Source organism: Podarcis cretensis, assembly GCF_951804945.1.
Source record: "Podarcis cretensis genome assembly, chromosome: 14".
Classification (NCBI taxonomy): domain Eukaryota; kingdom Metazoa; phylum Chordata; class Lepidosauria; order Squamata; family Lacertidae; genus Podarcis; species Podarcis cretensis.
Window position 1 is genome coordinate 35761675 of NC_137183.1, and position 24929 is coordinate 35786603.

The following is a 24929-nucleotide window of genomic DNA, read 5'->3' on the forward strand; positions in this document are numbered from 1 at the left end:
GGTTCGGTCCCCAATGGAAAGAGCTGGCAAAAGACTGTCACACGCAGGAGACTTTCCCAGCCCAACTTGCAGGTGCCATGTATTGAACCCGGGACTTTCCGGACAAAAAGCATGTGCTGTACCACTGAGCTATGGCCCTTTACTATAGCCAGATAGACCAATGATATGACTCAGTATAGAGCACTTTTCAACTTCCTCACTGAGTGTGGTGTGGTGGACACCTACAGGAGAGAGGGCTTTTTGAGTAGTGGCACCCCACCTGTGGAATAATGTCCTCTCCAAAGAGGCTCACCTGGTGCATATCTCAATGCCATGTTTGTATCAGACAATTTACAATTTGTTAACTTTCAATATTTATAGTCCACACCATAACAAAGTGGTGCTTTGTTCACAGGATGACTCACAAAAAGACGTAAAACAATTTAAAATTCACAATGGGGGGAAAAAGTATAATTACAGCACACATAAAAACCCCTGTTGCAAAGAGTAGAAAAGGTTTAAAGCAAAGACTTCGAATAAAAGTCTGGGAAAATAAAAAAGGTAATTGTCAGAGAGCACCCCCAAAATCTTGCCAAGGGCCACCCTGGAGTGCAGCAGTCATATAAATGACAACACATGGGCATTTAGGCTGTTCATTTTCAAGGGTGGAAAACATTCCACAACAGCCATGTAAGGTAGGCTAATACTTTCATCCCTGCACTGCAGATAGGAATGAGAGAATGCTGGCCTGCTTTATCATACTTTGAGCCAAATCAGACATGCAGAAATAGCATGTGGCTCGTTCTTTCTTCGACTGAACCACTTCAAAATGCAGGGGAGGCATTGTTCATTTGAATGATCCATGATGCTGGGAGGGTGGGGGTGGGTGGGGAGCCATTGATACAGAAAACATAAAGGATATCACTACATTAGAATTTTTTCCCTGCCAGAATTTTTGTTTGACATGGTGAAATATTAAATATGTACCCCACATCTCCTTTCTGAAGTGGTATAGTCAAAAAAGGGCCCTCCCACTCACTATTTCTGTACACATGAACTGGCCTTTGATGATCTCGCTCTGGATTTGAACTGGTGACTCCCTAGCTTACAGGCTTAGCCATTACTCTACACCAGTTCTTGAAAGTTTCTTAAAAGGTCAGGAAAATGTTTAGAACGTAGAGATATATAATATATCCAGAGGGGAGAAAACCCAAATGGTTTCCTGAATCTCTCACTGATGAAGCAAGGTTATTTTCCCTCTTATATCTTTTCTTTTTTTGTCAGATTAGCAGCAAAGCATATGACTTTCAGAGTCACCTTATTTATAGCCCGATAAATCCTCCTGCTTTGAGGAATAAAGCGGGAACCCAGGGGAGAGACAATTAAGAAAGTTCCCCCCCTCTATGAACATCCCTGGGGATATATTTTCACTTCAGACAGAAGTCACAAAAACAGAGGCAAGCCCCCCTCTTCAATTTTGTGTGTGTGTGTGTCCCCCAAGCCACTGCCTCCCACACACACTGCAATGTGCTCAGCAGGCAGTAAGGAAAGGTGGGTCGTGGGTATTTTGATGCACAAATTGGCCAGGATTTTCTCGGCGTATGTTCCCAACACTCGGGCATTTCATGGTCACCAGCACCAGTTGATTAAATGGCACCCTGCAGAAAGCGCACAGCGATTTCCCCCTCCTTGCCCTGCTAGCGCAACCATAATATTAAGAAGAGCCTTTGGTGGCCATGTTATTTTTTAAGACCTCGCTCTATCCTGGATCGACCCGAGTAGTATCCAACAGAGAGAATTACATCTTATTGCCTGCATCCAAGAAGGGCAGGAGAGGAGAGAGAAATGCACCGTTATCTTTATCGTACAAGGGAACTGGTCCTGACTCTCGTCTTAGCTACAACCTCACCTAGTGGCTAAGCCCCAAGCTGAATGGTAAGTAAAGGTAAGCACTATTATCCAGTGGGCAATAGCAGCAAGGGGCACAGTTAGAAAGAGAACAAGGCAGCAGGGCTGGGTGGCTGGGGTTCCGCATTCACCAACAGATGAGCGATTCCTGATTGAACAGGTTTTCTGCTTCAGCTCCACCTTTTGCTCCACTCTCTCCTTAACCAAGTCAAGTCATTTCTTTCATCATGGCGGGGTGGTGTCAGGGACGAACCAGAGATCTCAGGTTCCCCAGAGGGAGGTGGGCCTGGGAGCGGTAGATGTAGATGAGGTGCCTGAGGGAGAGGGAGGCAATGAGGAGAGAGTGGTTGGAATAAGCCCAGAAAGGGCTGGGGAAACGGAAAGTTCACAGGGAACGCAGGGGTTAAGCTCAGGCTCAGAATCGGGAAAAGATTTATGACAGCCCTCGAGAGCCATGTGGAAAAGAGAAGGGTGGAACAGCCAGGCGGGAGACTTCGCCATTTTATGAACTGTTGGAGGGGCAAACGCAGGCCTCAGCAGAGATCTGAACTGAGTGACTCTGATGGATGAACGATGTGCTAATGACCCATTGTAAATAAAGACTATAAAAACTTCAAGAGGCTCCCATGGCATCTGTGGTGAGGAGAGACCCCACAGCTCTGACAGGTGGGGAACCTCTGATCCTAGGGGCCAAATGTGACTCTCTAGGGCTCTCTTATCCACCCCTCATAACCATCCTCAAGCACCTCATCACCCCAGGCCATCACCCCACTCTGGTCCTACTTTGCACCCCCTTGAATATATTTGCCTGGCTGGAATGTCTACATGAACTCTGATAATGAACTCTTGCTCATCTGGAGGGAGGAGTGTGTGTGTTTGTTTGTGTGTAAACTAGCCTACTGTACCTTTGCACTCATTTACATTCCATAAATCAGGCATAGGCAAACTCAGCCCTCCAGATGTTTTGAGACTACAATTCCCATCATCCCTGACCACTGGTCCTGTTAGCTAGGGGTGATGGGAGTTGTAGTCCCAAAACATCTGGAGGGCCGAGTTTGCCAATGTCTGCCATAAATTTACATTCATTCATCTGTTACGATCGCAAAAACAGGAAGCATTTTTACCAGTGCTGTTTTTCTAGAAAAAGAGGTGCTGAAATTTGGAAGACCAAAGTCTGTCCCTTACTGAGCTAGATGGACCAAGACAGTATGACCTGAGACAGTATGAGACAACTTCCTATGTTTCTCTTGCCACTTAAAAGTGGCTGTGTGCATGTATGCTCCTAAAGGGAAGGGCTGTAGCTCAATAGCATGTGATGAAATCCCCGGGCTTTGTGAAGGAGATGCCAGGGCTCTGACAGTTGTCAATGGGAAAGTCTGCAATCTCAAGTGCACTCTGCCCTCCTGAGGTTTCCAACAACTGGGATTCAGTGGCATACTGCCTCCATAGAGGCAGAACATAATGTTCATAATGGCTAGTAGCCACTGACAGCCTTGTCCTCCATGAATTTGCCTAATACTCTTTCAAAGCCATCCAAGTTGGTGGCCATCACTTCTCCTGCGGAAGTGAGTTCCATAGTTTAACTATGCACTGCATGGAAAAGTTTCCTTCTTTTATCTGTCAACTTCCAACATGTTCTCTTTTTAGGACCCATCCTATTCTTCCCATGTAAATTGTTGTAATATTTTAATATTGCATTGATATATTATTTCAGCTGGTCCTGTGATCTTATGGTGGAGGGCAGGTAAGAAATCTAATAAATGAATGCAGGTAGCTTTCTCTTGTTTCTCCGCAGCCCTGTTTGGGCTACAGTCCTGCTGACATCACCAAATGAGTATTCTATTAGAAGGATGTGATTTTTCCTTGCCATGATCACCTGCCATTGGCATGCGCAGTTGTGGAGGAAGTGCACTGTGTAATTATGGTAGGACACAAGCTTTTTGTGTTTGGTGAGATCCAGTGCGAATTCAACTCAGAGTAGACCCCTTGAAATGAATGGACACAACATAGGCCCATTAATTCCAAGAAGTTGTACCCAATCCTACCCATAATAGACTAATTTAAATTAATGAACCTGACACAATCCTGTGAGGATTGAACTGCTATTTTTTGTTCTCTGTTTGGGGATAGGCTACCAAGCATTTCATCCTAGTTGCCAATGTGCCTTTTTTATCTTCCATTCTTTGCAAACCTCCCCCCCCCCCCTTTACTTTGCTCTTGGGCATTTTTTTAAAAAAGCCAGTTTGAAGGCTCTTTGTGTGTACAAAGGCAGCATGGATATTTGAAACAAACAAAGGAACAAATGAATATGTAAAAAAAAAAAAAGTTGCATGCTCTGAATTTATGCCCAGAAAAAATGCATATATTCAAAAGGGGGAACGTAACACACTTCAAAGAACCCAAATATCAAGTTTGTGGCTTTTTAAATGGGACAGAGTCATAGATATCATGAAACACAACTTCCTAGAAATTGTCACTAGATGGCATCTGATCACCACACTTGAAATCTCAGCATTGCATTTTTCTTTGCCGTCAACACACTTCTGTCAACATGATTCTGTGTCTCGAAAGGAAGGAAACAAGACTTTTGGAAAGACAGGATTCTTTTCTCTTTTTCTTTATCCTTAACCATTCATTAGTATCAACTTGGCAAAAAAGGCAATTGCACAAGCAACTAAAGGTAAAGGTAAAGGACCCCTGAATGGTAAAGTTCAGTCAAAGGTGACTATGGAGTTGCAGCTCTCACCTCGCTCTCAGGCCAAGGGAGCCGGTGTTTGTCCACAGACAGCTTTCCTGGTCATGTGGCCAGCATAACTAAACCCTTCTGGCGCAATGGGACACCGTGATGGAAGCCAGAGCACACGGAAATGCTGTTTATCTTCTCATCGGAGCAGTACCTATATATCTGCTCGCACTGTCAGGATCCAAACAGAATGTGCAGAGAGTATGGATAAACAAACCACACTTTCAGTTTCTGATATTTTCAATTTTAAGTTCAGTACATTCCCACACTAACTTGTCCTCGCAAATTATTATTATTACTGTTATTAAAGTTGTTGATGATGATTATGTTTTTGCCACCGATGGCTCCTTTGGGAGGAACAACATGATTTAAATTGAATTATTATTAGTAGTAATAATAATAAATGCATATGTAATCACACTTTGCAAGCAATTATAAATAGAACCATAGAGGGGGAGCTATATTTCAAGTAAAACGTGCCCAAAATCTGTTTCCATGGCACAATTAACTAAGAACGAAGGGGCAGATTGAATTGGTTTGCATTTTAATGCAAATTTACCTAATTTACATTTCCTAAACCTGTATGCAAACTGTAAGACATCTATCTTTCAAAATTCACACTTTTCCCAATTTTAGGATGCCGTTATTCAACCCAAAATATTTACAAAAAAAAGGCATGTATCAGAGGAAAGTGCATAAAAATGCAGAGATCTGTGAAAGTAATGCCCAAAAATTCATATCATTAGAGAAAATTGCTTGCAAAAATGTGTGTACTGGGTAAAATTGCGTACAAAAATCTGGATATTGGCAGAATGTGCACTCAGATTCCCAGTTTAGCAGCTGGACTAATGGCATTTACTGAACTCCGATAATGCTTCTTGCTGGCCTGGGCAGAGGATACTAGGGTGGTGGTGGGAGTGAGAGTGTGTACAGAAAGCAGCCTACTGTGCAAAAGTCAAATTCACACATTTTGCTCTGCCCAGTTTTGCTTCTGGATTTGCCCACCACTGACGTGTGGAACGTTCGAAATGTGATTCTTGGTATGGGGAAGAAAGAGATGGGTACATGAAAGAGAGGGTTTTATCCAACATTAGCCATATTCGGAGCAGACTCACTAAAATTAATGAGCATGACTTACTGAGGCTGAATAATTTCCATGAGTAAAATGCAGTTGCCTAAAATCCAGAGAGTGCTATGTGCCTGTGTAGGTTTTCGGTATATATGCTGTATATACATACATGTATGTTATCCATACGGCCGGCATGGGGCCCTACAAGAAGTGTATTGACTAAAAAAAGTTAGCCACCCCTGCACTACAGGTTATTGCAGTCTACAGGCTCCCAACGTACTAGCAGCCTAGTTGCAACTTTGCCCAATTTGTGTGTGTATATAGCTCCTGACACAGGTGGTTTGGGATTCCTGTTCCCATTTGCGCTCCAGTGCAGTTGACAACGGGCAACTAAAGAGCTTAAAAGCAAGCCCATGTTGCATGCATGACACACTTAATGTGCCTTGAAACCTTTTCTGACCAGACATCTGCCTTGCTGGACCACAGCAAATGCCATCTCTCCCTTGAAGATGCATGGTCAGGTAATTTCAGGTAGCTTGGTATCTCATTTCCATTCAGATCACAGACTGCACTCCTGCAGCAATTTTATTTCTTGGCAAAAAAAAAAAAAAAGACGACGAAAAGGAGAAAAATCATTATTGCCTATATTGAACTACCTTTAAGACTTCTCCCATCCAGCCAAACTCTTTTCTCATAGTCTCCTGATTAAACAAACAGACCCAAGCGTGATTGTTTCTTGTTATCCAATATCAATATTTTGCACAACTTTCAGAAATGGGAAGGAAAATAAGGGCACTTTAGCAGAGGGCAAAACACTGCAATAAATAGTGATATAATTTCCAGACATTGAATGGGAGCCATCACAGCCCATTTGGCTCTAGAGGGAGATTGAATGCCACTAGAAGTATTAAGGGTTTGTTTTTTTTTCCAGAGGGAAGCACCACCAAGTGATTTGAAGCCTGTCTCTCTACTTTTGCCTGTAGATATGGCTACCATATCATATATACTAGAGGTGGGGAACCTCAGGCCTAAGGGGCAAGTGTGGCCCTCCAAACCTCTCCATCTAGCCCTTGGGACCCATCTAAGCCTTTGGGATATATCCTCTCTGCAAGTCATACCCTCCTCAGCCCTGTTTTGCACTCTCCTCAAGTATTTTTGCCAGGCTGGGATGTGTCTGGGAAACTCTACTAATGTCCTTTGAATGCCTGGATGGAGAAAGGAGTGTGTAGCACTCCTATACAAAGCTAAAAAATTAATTTGCTGCTCTGTCCGCTTTTGCCTTTGGCTCCATTCACCACCTGCATGTGGCCGTCAAAAGGCTGCCCAGAAGGAAATGCAGCCCTCCAACAGAAAAAGCATTGCCACCCATGATCTACTGATAGCAGACTCATTCTCTGAGTGTGGAACTTTATCTAGCCACTTGTTTTAATTAGGCACATCCCTCTGTTTGCTATGTTTGTGAAGGGCTTTCTACAATGGGGGTCACACAGCTGAGGTTTGTGTCAGAAGAGTAGGGAGAGAACTAATTTTAGGGGACTCATTATTTTAACACAGGGATATATATTGCCTTGTTAAGGATACCAAAATGGGAAATTGGAAGAAACTTAAAGGCTGTGCTTGGGCAATGCTCTCCAAACTGGGCTGCTGCAGGGGGTGGTGTTTTTTTCTGGATTTTGGGGAAACTCTTGTGAGACCTGGAATCCCAGCACTCTAGTCTGCTGCTGGCTTTGACTATTGCAAGGGTGAGGGCCCTCTGCCCAGGGGCCAAATGTGGCCCTCCATGTTTCTCTATCTGACCCTCAGAACACCCCTTTCCAAGCCACACCTCCTACTGGCCCTGCTTCTCACTTTCCTCAAGTGTTTTTGCTTGGCTGGAATGTGTCCTCAGACTCTGTTAATCCCGCTTCCTTCCTGGGATGGAAGATACTGAAGGGTGTGTGTAGAAACATCTGACTGTCAGGCTTCAGGAAATCCGATCCCTCCCACGCTGGGCAGCCAAGAATCAGATAAACAAGAAGAGCTCTAACCAAGTCTTTTATCCAATATTCACAACGAGAGGCTTAGAAAAGGTGCTTCTATTTCAGTAATGGCGTTGCTCCGAGTCAAGTCCCACCCCCTCCGTCTCTCCTATTCTACATCATCCCTGTGTCAGCTGATCTGCGCTTTCTGCCTCTGAGCTTTCTGTTCTCCTACTCTCAATGTCTGCCAGGTCCTGGAAAAGGGGAGGGGTCAGGAATGCTTCTAAAGACACTGAGTCTGTTAGCTGTCTCTCCCCCTGGTGCTGCTGCTTCGTCCTGCCCCTCTCCCAATATTTCCCAGCTTCTGCCCTCTGCAGCCTCTGAACTATGACCTTCTGGAAACCACTGTTGTAAATCTATACTGTCCTCCTCTTCTTGGGAACATTAAGGAGGAGAGGGTGGTCTCCATCATTCCTTCTCAGTCCAGTTCCTAACACAAACATACCATGCAAGTGCAACATTTGCATTTTAAGCTCTACCTGCTTTTACCTCTGGCCTGCTCATCACCAGTATGCAGCCCCTAGCAAGTTGTCCAGAGGGGAATATGACCCTCTGGCTGAAAAAGGTCCCCCCCCCACACACACACCTGGACTAATGATTGGGTTGAACCAGCACTAATCCAAATCCCTCTTTGGCCTGCACCAGCTGTAAGAACATAAGAACCTGCTTGATCAGACTAATGCTCCATCTAGTCCACCATCCTGTTCTCACAATGGCCAACCATGTGCCTTTAGGAAACCTTCAAGCAGGATCCAAGCTCAAGGGCACTCTGCTTTTCTAGCAACTGGTATTCAGAAACATTGCTGCCTCTGATTGTGGAGGTAGAGCATAGCTTCCTGTTAGGATTCCTGCTCCATGAGTGCAGTCATGGGGTTGTTGTCTTTCACATGATGACAGCCATCTAGTTCATGGTGAAATGCATTGGGGCCTGAGGAGTTTGTAGGCAGGAACACTTGCAGGAGAAAGAGGGCTGGTAAATGGAACAGTCTTGGCTCTAGAACCAAGAAAGTACATAGGCACAGAGGAGGCTGTTCTATTGATGCAAATGGGACAACTGTCCCCATCAAGCTCAGTCTGCCCTCAGCCAGCCCCCAGTTGCCTGCCTTCATACTTTCAAGCTGCCCAGGGGTTGCTGCCTCACTGTCAGCTTCCTCTTCCTGAGTCTGCAAAACTCAAAAGGGAGGGGGAGGGAAACAAAACCAGAATGAGTTGCTTCTGCCTGTCATGGGCTCTGGCTTCGCCTACTGTTGGGCTTCCTGCCATCCACCCTTTCAGCCCCAATGGGTACCAGCCTCCATTGCACAGGAAGGTGTGAACAGGCAGTTTGCAACATGCATAGTGCAATTTCAACACCAATGAAATAGTTTTATACCAACTTGAGCCAAAGGCAATCGAGTCTTTAATAAAGCATTTAACTGCTGCAAGAGGGGCAGAGGGGGATTATCAGTATTATAAAATGAGTTTGATCCCACTTTAATAGGTTTTTAAACTAGAGCAGCTGTGCCAGGAAGAGAGAAGGGGGAAACAGAGTCTTTCCCTTGGTGGCAGGCAACCAATTTCTCTTTGATCAGAGCACAAGTAAGTGCCACTCACAATACAGAAAACTTCCAGCAGCAAGCTCCTGTATTAGATTGGATGTGTGTGTGTGTGTTATGTAAATTGTAACCGCTCATTAATGCCTGTTTCACAAGCCAACTGACTCGCTTGGTAGCTCTATGAATTCATGATCAGTTGTAATTCACCTCCAGCGTGGTGTGAAATAAAAATTGAAGACTGTCTGCCAAGTGAAAAATGGGGATGGATGAAAAATGGGTTGTAGCCTAACAGGCACCACAGGGGCTGATTCCCTTCTAAGGCAATGAACTTCTGAAACTCTCTCTGGTCTCAACAGAGCACTTTGGTGATCAACAGAAGAGGTGTCATCAGTGTGGAGATGATATGCAGTTCTAGTTCTCTGCAACATTTGGATCAGAAGAGGCCATGCAAGCCCTGGATTAATGTCTGGACTCAGTGTTTGGCTGGATGAGGGTCCACACACTTGAGTCTGAATCCTGGCAAGACAGAGGTGTTGTGGGTGTGTGGTTCCTGAACCCATATAATCGATCCAGTGCCACTGACATGCATGCATCCTCCGTGCATTTGTCTAATCTAATCCCTTTCACTTCTCAAAATGATAATCGCAAAGCTGTTCTAAATCAACTCCCTTTTTGCTTTTCTTCCAGAGGCTGGATGTTTACCAACATCATTCTTCAGGAAGCTACAGAATCATGTCTAAGGCACAATCCCAGCAATGACAAAGATGCCAGTTTCATCTGAAGCCAAATGAAGAATGGAGTAGGACTGGATGAGAGGGAATTGCATTATTTTCCACCTTGCCTGGATGCTTCCTGCAAATCCACCTGTTCTAAAATGGCCCAGCAATCAACCCTCTCTTCTCTTGTTGTCTAGCAGCCTGAAATTTTCCTGTTGCATATTTCCTATCTCAAGGATGGTACAAATCCCAAACTTAGAAATTATTTCTTTCTTTCTTTATTTAATAAAACTTATACATATACCGCTTGCTAGCAAAAACCTCTCAAAGCAGTTAAAAAGAAGGAAAAAAAACAGTGAAATGATTGGGGGGGTGGGAACAGTTAAAACCAACTAATTAAAACCTTCAACAATAATTAAAACAATAAGCTAAAAACCTGATTAAAACACATGCCAACAGTCTACATGTCTGGATAGGCTTGTGTAAACAAAAATGTTTTTGTGCAGGTGCTGAAAAGACTAGTGAAAGGGCCTGCCTGGTTTCAATAGGCAGGGAGTTCCAAAGCACAAGAGCCACCAAATTAAAAGACTGATTCCTTACAAATGCAGAATGAGTATCACATGGCATCTAAGCACCTATGTGCATGGATCTAAGTGGTCAAGTGGGCATATATGTGGGGCAAGGCGATCATGCAGATAAACTTGCGTTCCCAGCAAACAGCATTCAGAGGCAGACTGCCTGTGACGGGGGGGGGGGGTGAAGGGAATGTCTCCCCACGGCCAACGGACTGCACCAAGTCAGATCTGTTCTACTGCAAGTGGGCAAGGTCAAATGAGCAAAAGATAGGTTTAATGTTTCCTCTTTACAACCTAGTGACGTAGGATAACGTGCATAAACTACTGAATATCAGAGCACATTATTTTCTCTCTGAAACCACCGTTTTCTGTTCTCTCTCTGCGTGTGTGTGTTTTAAAACCTGCTTATTTTCATCCACTGCCTCTGCAAGAACAGCGTCAGCAGAATTGCACCCAGATGTTGGCGTTGTGCATTCAGAGGAATTTGTGCTGAATACCAGCTATCAAGGCACACTTATTATGCAGTACACAAAATCTCAGGAGGAGCAATACAATTTGTGCAGCTATCAGTTGCTCCACACGGTCTCACAATTAGATTTGCCAGGACAGCAGAGGCTAGCTTGTAACTTATTTGGGTAAGTAGCATCTTTTCCATGAGAGCAACATACGGCGCGGTGATGTCCTCCCTGGCAAATCCTGCCTTCATTAAGGCTGTATAACTGGAGAGCATCCATAGATCACACAGTTCCAGCATGCAGAACAAACCATTACTCCATCCCTGGGGTTTGAAAAGGCCACGGTCCACCAAAGCGCCCTCCCCATCAGCATTATATCATTTTGCAAGACACGTCCCTGCTGTGTTGTGATTCAGTCTTCTGATGACAGATACAAATTCCTCTCCGCCTGTCCCACTACACCAGTGGACAGCTGAGGACATAGCCTACCCAAACAAAGCACCCTAAGTAAGGTGCCCAAGTCATCAGCCTCTGAACACCACCCCAACAGTCAACACACAACGCTGCTTCTGCCCTTGGGTGAGGACGAATTTGCCACACCCTGGGAAAGAAGACTCTAATGTTGTTTTTTTTACAGGGAAGAAGGCAGGGATGCCATGTGGGGGATGATTACAAAGGGGAAGGATCATGATTTATAAGCCTGTGCCACCTAAAACTCTTCTCTCTCTTCATGGCACCTTCCCAGGGGTGTAGCTACTTGCTCTGGCACCCAGAGCGGCAGGGGCGGGGAGAGCTGTCCACGAAGTCTGCCTGGCGGACACAAGCCACCACATCACTCCCAGGAGAGATGCGTGGCTTGGGTGCACTGCAGGCCAGGCCCCACGGTAAGTGCCCCCCTTGCAGTGTGCCATTTTGTCACCCCCTCAGGGATGACACCTGGGGCAGACTGCACTCCCCGCACCCCCCTCCCTATGCCCCTGCACCTCCCTCCATCCTTTGCAGTGGGGGCTTAGCTAGTCACCTGTTTGAGGGCTGAATATGAATTTTCTTGGGGGTGTCCCAAATGGTTTTAGTAATCCTACTTTGCATTTCCTTCACACTGCTGGGGATTCCTGTGGTGTGTTTTTTTCTGATTTGGTTTAATTACTTTTTGGTCCAGGCAGGAAAGAGAATTTTAACCAACAGGTTAACTGATGTTTGGTTTTATTTGCAGATCCACTAAGTTATATTTTCATAAATATAATCTTTATTACTATAACTACATGTCTAGTCGCAGTTAATGGAGGTAAAGAGCATCTTCTGTCCACAATAAATGATGTTATGGTGAACTCTAAGTCAGGCATAGGCAAACTCGGCCCTCCAGATGTTTTGGGACTACAACTCCCGCCATCCCTAGCTAACAGGACCAGTGGTCAGGGATGATGGGAATTGTAGTCTCAAAACATCTGGAGGGCCGTTTGCCTATGTCTGCTCTGAGTCTGCTCTGAGTCAATCTCCATTTTGATATATATTTAAAAAGCAATTCTACATGGGGATTTCATCAAACTCATAAACTCCTTCCATGATTTTAGAAGCTGTGCAAACTGCCTCTCTGAGTTAAAGCACTGGCCTTCAGCTGGTGATAGAACATCCACTACCAGGCTGTGACTTGGTTCAAGATAGGTTGCAACAGCAGTACACCATACAAATATATAGAGAAAGAAAGAAAGAAAGAAAGAAAGAAAGAAAGAAAGAAAGAAAGAAAGAAAGAAAGAAGGGACCCCAAAGTCATACTTGGGTTAAATGTGGGTTGCTGGTCCGAAAACACTAAAGACAACAGAATCAAAACACTATTGTGGCTGGTACAGAATGGAAGGAATCAAAGCTGTACCTTTAACATCAGCAATCATTGATCAGTGGTTATTTTTGCCCACCTAATGAGACTCAGTCCTTGGATATTTCTCAGTCCTTGGATATTTCTCATGCACAGTGTTGAGGAGAAGGGTAAAACTGAATGCACACATCACTTCAGTACCTTAAGTGGCGCACACATGGATGTAATCAAGTGGGGCAGGGGGCAGTTGCCCCACCCCAATCAAGGAAATCAATAAAAATACTTAACTAACTGAGGTTCTCCACCCCCCACACACACACATAAATCCTGACTATGCCCATAGTGAGTGGCTCTTGCATAAATTCTCCATCAGATCCAAGAACAATATAGATGCACCCTTCCTGCAGCCAGGGGCTGGTCCAGTTAATCCATTCTTTTGGGGTTCCATTCTCTCTGTTCCCTCTGTTATGCAGTGCTCAAGAACAGGCAATGATGTTTCTGAGCTTCTCTCTAGAACTAAGCCAAAATTTCCCAAAAGACATTTTCTCAGAATGATGCTAGAATATCTGGGAGTTCTGAGCATACCCTTACTCCCTCCTAGAGGCTATTAGCGGGGATGATTGGAGATCTATACTGCACATGGCTTCCCCACCCTGGGGACATGAAGTGGTGCATGATTTGGATGACATGGCATGAAATACACATTCCAGCTATCATCTAACTGAAAACATAGCAAAAGCCTCCCCCACCCGCATTGCTTTCCCGTATTCACAAAAGTCAGGTGCACTCCATCTTGTGATCATCAATACAATGAGGGCTCAAAAGCCCTTCGGTGCAAGATAGATTTACCAGGTTCCCTAATGAACTCAAGTTGCAGCTATTCTGAACGATTTCCCTCCATCTGACAAGCAAATCACAAGTCTGCTAAAGTCATACATCTGAACCTTTGAGAACATTTAGCAAACTCTGATGCACTTATTTCCAAGAGGCGCACGATCCATCTCAGGGTTTTTATAAAAAGAAGAAGAAAAAGATTGCATTTGATGGATGATCAAAAAGAGCCACACACCAAAAAGAATGCAAAATGCAGTTACAGAATCTAATCCATTCAGCAAAATGTTTCGACTTACTGGACCTTGAGGAAGATTCCTGGCACTGCAGCCTAGCTCCATAGCATCAGATTTATAGCCCTGGAATTAAGACAGAGAGAAGGAGGCATGAGAAACTCACATATGAGAGCAGAATTTGACACATACATAATGGCTAGGAGTGTTCAGTCTAGATGGACCAGAGGAAAATTCTCATTCACTGCACAGTACAGTGGATTAGTCTCCCACTCATCCCAAACTACCTCACAGGGTTGTTGTAGGGGGGAAATGAAGGCTATGTGTGCTTCCTTGAGTCTGTTGGAGGAAGGACAGAATAAAAAATGGGTGGGAGAAATCAAATCTCAAGGCTACCGCTCTGGCGAAAGGTAAATATGATTTTAAACAGGACTGAGCTAAATTCTTCCCAATCCAACTTTTCTTTGGCAGCTGCAGCAGCAGGGCTGGATTATGGAAAATTTGAAGGATGCAGGCTGTGGATTTACTGGGGATCCTGGTAGCAGCAGCAATCACAGTACAGCAAGGTTTCATTTTTACTCAGGAGCCAAATCAGAGAGAGGACAGGAACTGTTGCCTTCACTCTGCTTTGGCTTCAGGTGTCATCAGTCGTCAAATGTCATTGGCTGCGTGGTGCAATCATGAAGCAAAATCAGAATGAGAGCCAATGTGTGGGTAAAAATCACTTGAGAAATGGCGCTCTCCAACATGGGAGAACCCAACTGGTGCTGTTACCAGAACTACCAGTGAGTGAAATTATTTCTTTGTTGCATTTCTACAATGAGCCCAGGGTGGCATATATATTTTCCCATTTAATCTGCACAACAACCCTGTGAGGTAGTGCTGTCAGAAGGCCCACAAATAGGTAGCGTCCAGTTTCCCTCCCACTTTCAAAGTACAACTTCTATGCTAAATAAATTGTGACGCAACCTTGGTGCTAAATTGTTCAATATAACCTCAGCAGCTACTTACACGTTGTATTCTTTTTGCCTCTCAGAAGTTCATTGTACCAGGAGTAAAAGTGAGTGAAAGGACAACATATTCCCCACAGTAGCTGCCCATGGTGGTTGGCTTTTGTCTGTTTAACCATTGTTGTATTGCAGCTTGTTTCCTGTGTTTTCCTGAGTTTTATTGATCCTTAAATCTCCCCCTCACATTGTAACACTTCATAGTCTCTTCCATCACACCCAGCCTTTTCCAACCTGCTATTCTCTAGATGCTGTTGGAATCCACCATGGTTAATGGCAAGCCTTCCCCAGCCTGGTGCCCTCCAGATATTTTGGACTACAACTCCCAACATCCCTCTCCATTGGTTATGGTGGCTGGGGCTGATGGGAGTTGGAGTGGAACAGCATCTGGAGGGCCACAGCTTCCCCATTCCTGAAATCCAGACTTGCCCAATTGCAAACCCATTAGCATGCTACACACACACACACACACACACACATTTTGGAGGCAGTATATGCATTACATGTGCAAGAGCAGCATACAATAGTAACGTATCCATGGGGAGGTGGGGTGACTTGGGGAAGACCCCCACATACTAAAGCATGATATACTTTTCTCCCTGCTGTTAGGAACACATGGGTGCTTGGCCAAAAAAATCATTTCAGAGTAAAGCCACAGAAGACAATACTGCTCATATACCTGTCTTTAAAGCAGAATTAAATTTGGACTTTTTGCCCCCAGATGTTAGAAAATCAGTGTATCCCTGAGGCTAAGAAATCAATGCAAGCAAGATCCATATTGCCACCTCTGAATAATACCACTTTCCAGCAATTTATTTGACTGTCTCAACCATCTATTACCATGTAAATTGTTTCACACTGCAAGGGAAGAAAGAAATAGTGCTAATCTCCCTTCAGAAAGTCATAAAATAAAGAAATCAATTTCAAGGTCAATTTAGCCTAAATAACACCTGCTACCCTTTGTGTAACTCACAAGACATTCAGAAGCCCACTGGCAATGTCTGTAAGCTTAACACATGCTGGTTAAAGATAAGCTTTCCATACAAGTCCTGGAAGAAAATGTATCATACAGACTGAGCTGAGTGACTTCCCTGTAAATTGGGACCTTTGAGAAATGTATTTAGGTCTTGGTTCATTAAGAACTCCATTGCAGGTACGGCGATTCAGAGAGCAAGCATCTTTTCCTGTAATGCCAAGGCGATGTCAGGTGCAGGTCAAGTTAGGAGGCAGTTGCAAAGAAAGACTGTGTAACAAGAAAAGAGCTTGCTGGATCAGGCCCATCCAGTCCAGCATCCTGTTCTCACAGTGGCCAACCAGATGCCCCAATAGCAAGCCCTTAGACATGATCTCAGCACTCTCCACTCCTGTGGTTTCCATGAACTGGTATTTCCACCTACTGTCGGGCTCCCTGACTGCTGCCCTACTATTCCCAGTGGGCACTAACCTCTGGAATGGTGGAACCTCTCGGACTAAGGGCCATGGGAAACAAAGCTTTCCCAGGGGTTCCATATTCTAAGCATAGATGTTAGGTGCACTGGAAATGACATCCGCCTGGGCTCCCTACACCTGAGCTGTTGCTGAGCATATTGGCAGCAACTTAAGTGCCGTGAGCCCTAGAGCATATAGGTTTCCAGACTCCTGCCACCCACAACTGAAGATGCCTGACATTCATCCTGCCATTTCCAGTGGACCATGGAAGGAATTACACATCAGCATCCAGATCACAAGTGACTGAATTAATGGGAAACATTGTTTTCCTTATGAAAATATCATACATAAATGCATGCAAAATAAAGCAAGAAGCAATTGGAAAATCCTCAGGCCAAACTCTCCCCAACAAATAACTGCGCGAGGAGAATTTAATAGCAAGCAATTACCCAAAGCTTATGCCAGGCTCCAGCAAAAAATGCACTTATAAGGTATTGTGTTCCTTGCAGTCAGCATAATATAATATCACTTTAGAGCAGGATTAAGGAAAAAAACAATATAAATCGTGTAAGCCCAGGATTAATTTTCAAATTGTATACTTTAAGTGTGGGTGGGTGGGGAAAATATTTATGTAGCTTGGCAAGCAATTGTAGGGTACAGTAAGTTTATAGGGGGACAAGGAAAAGATGCAGCTAGATTGCAATGATTTATAGGGAGTTGGAACTAATATCAAATGCATGAAAAAATGCAGCACAAGTTAGAAAGGAAGTTAGCTCTGAGTAGATGTCAACTGTGAGTACTGAGGGGCAGGGCTACCCTAAATTGCCTTGGAAGCAGCTTAGTGTTTCTTTTCTTAGAGATCGCTTGAAGAAAACCCATATTATGAGTTGCTTACATCTGTAAAATGAAATAGCAGATGTACTCCCTCCCCCACTGGGATCTGTGACTTTCTTCACTCAAAGCAGGCAATCTACCATGGAACTAGGGACCACAGGAAGCTGTCTTATGCCAACTCAAGTCATTGGTCCATCGGCCTATTGCCTACACTGACTGGCAGATTCCTATACTCCCTAGCTCAGTGACAGGGCATCTCCTTTGCACTCAGCGTCCCAGGTTCAATCCTGGCATCTTCATGTGAGGCTGGGAAGAGACCCTTTCTGAAATCCTGCAGATCCACTGCAAGTCAGTGTAGAAAATACTGAACTAGGTGGACCAATGGTCTGGCTCACCCTGTAAGAAGAACGAATGGGGAGAGACAAGCCTGGTTCAATAAAAGAAATAAGACTCCATTAATGTATTTTAAAGGGCAACTCAAAAACAAATGTTATGCTAAAGGTCAGGTGGGTGGTTGTTTTTATTGGAAAGGCAGAGCAAAGGACAGGTGTCATGAGCAGCACCTGGCTTCCACGAGTTAGTCATTAATTTCAACTTTTTGCCCACTCCATCCCTTTGGGGTTCTTACACATAAAAGTCCATTTTGAAGACTGGCTGCAATGCTTCAATTGTTTTTATTAATGCTGAATCAAAATGCCACTCCCTCCCATATTGGCGCTCTTTCTTTTTAAAAAATGCTGCATCCACACATACAAAGGGGTGACCAATAAGAAGAAGAAGAAGAGTTTGGATTTGATATCCCGCTTTATCACTACCCTTCAGGAGTCTCAAAGCGGCTAACATTCTCCTTTCCCTTCCTCCCCCACAACAAACACTCTGTGAGGTGAGTGGGGCTGAGAGACTTTAGAGAAGTGTGACTGGCCCAAGGTCACCCAGCAGCTGCATGTGGAGGAGCGGAGACGCGAACCCGGTTCACCAGATTAGAAGTCTATCATTCTTAACCACTACACCACACTGGCTCTCAATAGTGCAATGCACATGGACACATGTGTGTGGAGAGACAAAGCCAGTGAACCTTAGATGTAGGAAAAGAGGGATGATGATAATAATGATGATGAGACTTCAAGCAATCCATAATTCAAGGCAGAAGTCCCCTAAGCCAAAAGTGCACCACAGATCACACCAGCAGCATTTCCTGCTAGGATACGTAACATTGGCTTTAGTTTCTACATTGCTCCATTCTGGAATAAATAGTTTGCAAAGGAAGGGTCATCGTTCAGCAGCAGAGCATCTACTTTGCATGCATGTTCATTCCCCAGCATCTCTAAATAAAACTAGGATAGGGTTCCCATATTTCAAAAAGTAAAAACCAGGACACCCTGAAAGCTGTTGAGCTTTGTTGTTGAGCTTTATTTTTACAAAAACGCCAAAAAAATCCCCACGATTTTTCGACTGACTTGCCTAAGATCCAGGACGAAGTGCTGCCTTTCAGAAATTCCCCCTGGATGTCAATTCCACCTTTGAAATCTCAGTAGTGTCCTGGAAAATCCAGCCCTAAACTAGGAGAGACCAATTCCTGAAGCTAAGAGGGGACAAGAGGTTCTCATAGCAAGTGCTCAAACACCACATTTGACCCAGTAGTGGGACAGAGTGGGCAGCCTTCTCAACATTGCATGTTGCTGCAAGAGGGAGAAGGCAGGACCAGGAGCATCACACATTGCCCACCACTGCAATGTTTTGCTTCACAGTTCCATTCAGGCTTCCACAGAACAGTTGAGAAACACTGGTCTACACTGACTGCCAGCAGTTCTCTAAGATTCCCTATAGGATTCTTTCTCAGGACTACCTGGAGATGCCAGGGATCTTGAGGCCCCTAATTCAATTCTTGACATCTCCAAGTAGGGCTAGGAATGTCCGCTGCCTAAGTCAGTGTAGAACAGAGGTTTTCAACCTTTTTGAGTCCATGGCTCCCTTAACCAACTACATTCTTTCTGCAGCACCCCTGTGGGGCTCAGGAGCCCATTTATTTTACCCCCTGCCTGCAGAGCTGGCAGCCCCTCACACTTTTTCTAACACCCTCCATTGTGGAGTGTTCCCTCAGCCTCCTCTCATCTCCCCTCTCCTTTGGAGTCCTCTGGGCAGCTATTGCTGCCACCCCTGGTCTCTGAGCTCCCCCCCCCCCAGCAGAGGTGCCTCTTAAAGGCATCATTCGCTTACGGAGCTTATAGCCAGGGCTGCTGCAATAAACAGCTGTGCAAGCCTTGGGGAGGCAGAGATGTGAGAGGACATTAGAGGAAGGAGAGAAGGAAAGAGGGACAAAGGCCAGTGTTTCTGTAGCACCCCTGAATATCATTCAAGGCACCCCAGGGTGCCACGGCACACTGCTTGAAAACCACTGGTATAGACAATATTGAGCTCGATCTGTGCAAGGCAGTTTCCTATGTTCCAGCAGAGATTCAGCAGCATCTGCGTTGGGCTATAATTGTCTTTGCAATGAAAAAAAAAAATGAAATGATTTAGTGATGCACAAAAAGTTGCAAAGATTGAAGCAATGACTGGAAGGTTTGTGTTAGCACCCTTCAACGATGGCAAAACACATGTGGAAGTGAAACAGAAGCCAATTGGACCACCACCATGCCAGAGCAGATGTTAGAAGTTTAAAGTTCCATGCTGAGACTAACAAATCTTTTAGCAAAGCAAAGCTGCAACAGAATACCACTCTAGGGGAAGAGGAGACTTGAAGCATCTGAATGAGTCTACCAGTGAGCTAATGAACTGTGGTTAATAACTACAGGTTCTTTAAAAAGCAGAAAGGATCCAATCTAAAAAGAACTGAAAAATAACAGCATGTTATGTACTATTGTTACTGTGGCTTGCCTCTGGATGATAGAAGAGGCTTGGGGTTGTATTCAACTAAGTTATACTTAGTTATATATAGTTGACTCATTAAAAGGAATGAACCTGGCATGTCCATTGATTTCAATAGGTCTACCCTGAGTAGGTCTACCCTGAGTAGGACTAGCATCTGCTTCTTGACCTTTGATGTGTGGTCCTGTATCCTTGCTCCTGCTTCCTGGTTCTCACTTAACCCTTTCGTCCCGAATCCTGGTTCTCAGCTCCTAGCTCAAGTCATGGTCCATCTTTCACAATGTCTTCAAGAAGACCTTCAGGGAAGAATAGAATGTAAAAAGGGTTCCAAGAGGATAGAAAGTGTGAACTTTATTGTGTAAAATAATGCACCCTTCAAAAAGAAATAGAAGCTTGAACTTGGTTTCAACCATAAGGCACCAATAAGTGCATGATTAGATTAATGTTCTCAATTAAATATTATATTAGTTCTATCACTATCTTGAATAAGTCGTTAGAAAATTATAGCATCATCAAACTCATGAAATAGTATTAAAACAAACAAGCTTAACAAAAAACAATGGAAAGGGATGATTAGAGGCAATATTCTCAAATGTTTATTACTCGCTACAGATGACTTTTTTCCTTAACTCTCATCTCAGGCAGTCTGAGTTTTCCAACTGGCCAAGGAACTTGGGGGAACATGTTAGTGTCATTAGTTTTCTCCTTTTTAAAATGCCAGGTCAGTGCCTAAGAAAATATCTATTACTGTACATGATGCTTGTTGTTGTTTAGTCATGTCCGACTATTCATGACCCCATGGACCAGAGCACACCAGGCACTCCTGTCTTCCACTGCCTTCCACAGTTTGGTCAAACTCATGTTAGTAGTACATGATGCCATCAAGAATTAAAACAAACACCCTAACCCTAACATGGGATGTTAAAGTATATAAACCTGGCCAGGCAAAGTAGTGAGTTAACTTTGAGCCCAATGTTGATAACCAGATGAGCTGTAGTGGGTGCAGGGAAATGATGTTGCTATAAGGTTCACTTCTCCTAACAAGTTCCAGTCCAATCCAATATACAACCCATTTGGCGTGTGTACATAGAGATGGATGAATGTCAGTTTCTTGATGTATTTTTTCCAGTCTGAAGTTCAGTTCATCACATTCCCATCATCAGTTTGTCATTTTCTTTTATTAAAAAGTTTGCATTTTGTATGCATTTTATGTGTATATCGCCTAATATACTTTAGTTTTGTATGTGATGTTACCCAATATATGCATTTTTGCAAACAATTTCCCTGATACAATGCATTGTTGTGCATTGTACATTGTCTTCTCTAATGCAGATATTCTGGGGCATACTTCCCTCCTAATACAGACCTTTTTGGGGGTTAGAAAACTGCATTGCGAAATTTAGAGGTGTGAATTTTAAATATCCAGTGACAATATCTAGTACTTCACATCCAAAGGCAATCTCCAAACTGATGACATCTAGCAACTGATTTGGTGCTGGAGGAGACTCTTGAGAGTCCCATGGACTGCAAGAAGATCAAACATATCCATTCTTCAGGAAATCAGCCCTGAGTGCTCACTGGAAGGACAGATCCTGAAGCTGAGACTCCAGTACTTTGGCCACCTCATGAGAAGATAAGACTCCCTGGAAAAGACCCTAATGTTGGGAAAGATTGAGGGCACAAGGAGAAGGGGACGACAGAGGATGAGATGGTTGGACGGTGTCCTCGAAGCTACAAACATGAGTCTGACCAAACTGCGGGAGGCAGTGGAAGACAGGAGTGCCTGGCGTGCTCTGGTCCATGGGGTCACGAAGAGTCGGACACGACTAAATGACTAAACAACAACAACAGCAACTGATTCCTGCCCCCGCCATCTTTTATAACTCAACAGCAGGAAGGCAACAGCTCCATTATGAAGGCTCCTGGGGCTGAAAGGTGGAGCAAAGCAGGCGGAACTAGCAGCTCCCCGTTTCCAATAAAAGAAAGTGCTTCTTCACATAGTGCATAGTTAAACTATGGAACTCACTCCCAGAAGAGGTAGTGATGGCCACTAACATGGGTGGCTTTAAAAGAGGTATAGGCACAGTTGCCCCAAGGCTATCAAAGCTTATTAGCCCAAATTGCTATGTTTTATCTCTACTGTTGGAGGCAGTATATCAGAGGTCAGCAAACTTTTTCAGCAGGGGGCCAATCCACTGTCCCTCAGACCTTGTGGGGGGGGCCAGACTATATTTTGAAAAAAATAATAACGAATTAATTCCTATGCCCCACAATTAACCCAGAGATGCATTTGAAATAAAAGCATACATTCTACTCATGTAGAATCACACACTGATTCCCAGATCGTCCGCAGGACAGATTGAGAGGGCGATTGGACCGGATCCGGCCACTGGGCCTTAGTTTGCCTACCCATGCAGTATATCCCTGAATACCAGTTGCTGAGAATGATGAGCAGGGAGAGTTGCTGTTGTACTCAGGTTCTGCCACTGGGATTCCCATAGTGGCATAGCGGCATCACACAGAGTCTCTCTCCCCTTGGTATCAGGGAACATGTGGCATGTTGCATCCTGGATCCGGCATTCTGAACTGGACAAGACAGGGATAGTCCACAGGGCTTTGAAAACCCCACCTAGTTTTTATTTACAGTGGTACCTCAGGTTAAGTACTTAATTCGTTCTGGAGGTCCCTTCTTAACCTGAAGCATCACTTTAGCTAATGGGGCCTCCTGCTGCCGCCGCGCCGCTGGAGCACGATTTCTGTTCTCATCCTGAAGCAAAGTTCTTAACCCGAGGTACTATTTCTGGGTTAGCTGAGTCTGTAACCTGAAGCGTATGTAACCTGAAGCGTATGTAACCTGAGGTACCACTGTACTTGTGATTCTCTATCGCCTCCTCTGTTTAAAATGTAGATGGCAAACTCCTTGGAACAAGAACAGATAGGCACATCTTTATCATCTGTAACAAAGTCACATCTGACCAATGGAAAACCGGCAGCAGCTTATATGACATCACTCCAGTCTGTGAGCTCTGTTCCCCCTCCACATTCCATCAGGCTGACTGCAGATTGTCATTAATGCCCTTAAAATTGCCCATTATCCAAAATTATCACTCTAAGTAGTATTTAATGAGTTGATTAACAATCCTGCTTTAATCATTGATTCCAGAAGCAGCAGAGGAAGATTTCTAAAAACAGCCCACCATACAATGGCCAGAGGTGCAAATGAATGGCCATTAAGGTCATTTAGCATTTCATTTGCTCAATAAAACAAACCCAGATCTCCTTCTACTCTGACAAATGGGAATTGGTGGATATTCTTCTTCCTTCCTTGGCCCCCAGCAACTGTTTGCTTGCTGTGTATGCCTTTCTGTGTACTGTATCTGCCTGTGAAATCCAATTCTGCTTACACACTGAAGCACTGAAGGTAAGCTTCAGCGTTTCCACCTGGGGGGAGAGTAGAAATGAGTTCCCCACATTGATTCTGTTTGTCTCTCTCCACACACCCCAGCCCGCCACCTGCTTTGCTCTTCAGAAAGAAACAGAAAAAATAGGAGCTGTTAAGACAGTTAAAGGAGAAGCAGTTCCATTTCTGAAGGAGGGGCAGGATTTTGGCAAAGAGCAAGGCTGTTGGTGGAGAGGTCTGAGGATTCTGAAAGGAACTGATCTGATTGGCAACTGATTAATGTGAAGATCAGAACTGACTTATGCATCAGCATTAACTATTTTCCAATACAGAAATAAAAAAACATATTAAAATGCATATTTGAGGGGGGGGAGGATAGAATTTTAAAAATACATATTTAAATCCAAATTATTGTGCGGAATTTTTAAAAATTGCAATGAAATGCAGAAATGGGAAGAAACTGACTTATCTATTTAATTTTTTTTCTCTTTTTTAAAAATAATATTTATTAGCAGATTAAAGATTACAAAAGAAAAGAAAAAGAATTAAACAAGACAATACAATACAATATAAAAACAAAAACACCACACAACCCAAACCCTAAAACATTGAATCAACCAAACAAAACAAAAACAATTTAAAACACATCCATTGATTTCAATATCATAACTTTCGTTCACTTGTTTCAGCGACCTCCTCACACCTCCCTTTTTTGTATTCCACTTCAATTAATTGTTTCAGCAATTCCTTTCCATCTTCCTCTGTTTTCTGTCCTGTAATTTATCTTAACATATTCTAACCTTGTTTTTTCCCTTTAATACATTTACAATCTGTCTGTACCTAATTCCTTATAACATTTCTGCTAAAGCCATATAACTTCATTCCATCATTTTTCTAACATTCATTAATTTTACAGTATTTCTGTAAATAATCTTTAAACTTTTTCTAATCTTCTTCCACCGACTCTTCTCCCTGGTCTTGGATTCTGCCAGTCATTTCCACCAGTTCCATATAGTCCATCAACTTCATCTGCCATTCTTCCCGGGTGGGTAAATCTTGTGTCTTCCAATACTTCACAATGAGTATTCTTGCTGCTGTTGTTGCATACATAAAGAAAGTTCTGTCCTTCTTTGGCATCAATTGTCCGACCATGCCCAGGAGAAAGGCCTCTGGTTTCTTCAGAAAGGTATATTTAAATACCTTTTTCATTTCATTATAAATCATCTCCCAGAATGTCTTAATCCTTGGGCATGTCCACCAAAGGTGAAAGAATGTACCTCCAGTCTCATTACATTTCCAACATTTATTTTCAGGCAAATGGTAAATTTTTGCAAGCTTGACTGGTGTCATGTACCACCTATAAATCATTTCATTAAGTTTTCTCTTAGGGCATTACATGCCGTAAATTTCATACCTGTGGTCCATAACTGTTCCCAGTCAGCCATCATAATGTTATGTCCAACATCTTGTGCCCATTTAATCATAGCAGATTTCACCGTTTCATCCTGAGTGTTCCA

At 43.8% G+C, this 24929-nt stretch overlaps 1 protein-coding gene across 17 annotated transcripts in view; it reads right to left on the reverse strand.

The window, feature by feature from the left end:
- Nucleotides 1-24929, reverse strand: part of RBFOX1 (RNA binding fox-1 homolog 1) — a 1485186-nt gene that overhangs the window by 1325286 nt on the left and 134971 nt on the right. For all 17 annotated transcript variants that reach the window (XM_079952553.1, XM_079952527.1, XM_079952530.1 and 14 more), the window contains exon 2: nucleotides 13942-14001. In XM_079952553.1, the coding sequence (XP_079808679.1) occupies nucleotides 13942-14001 (60 nt within the window). The remainder of the gene's footprint in view (nucleotides 1-13941; nucleotides 14002-24929) is intronic.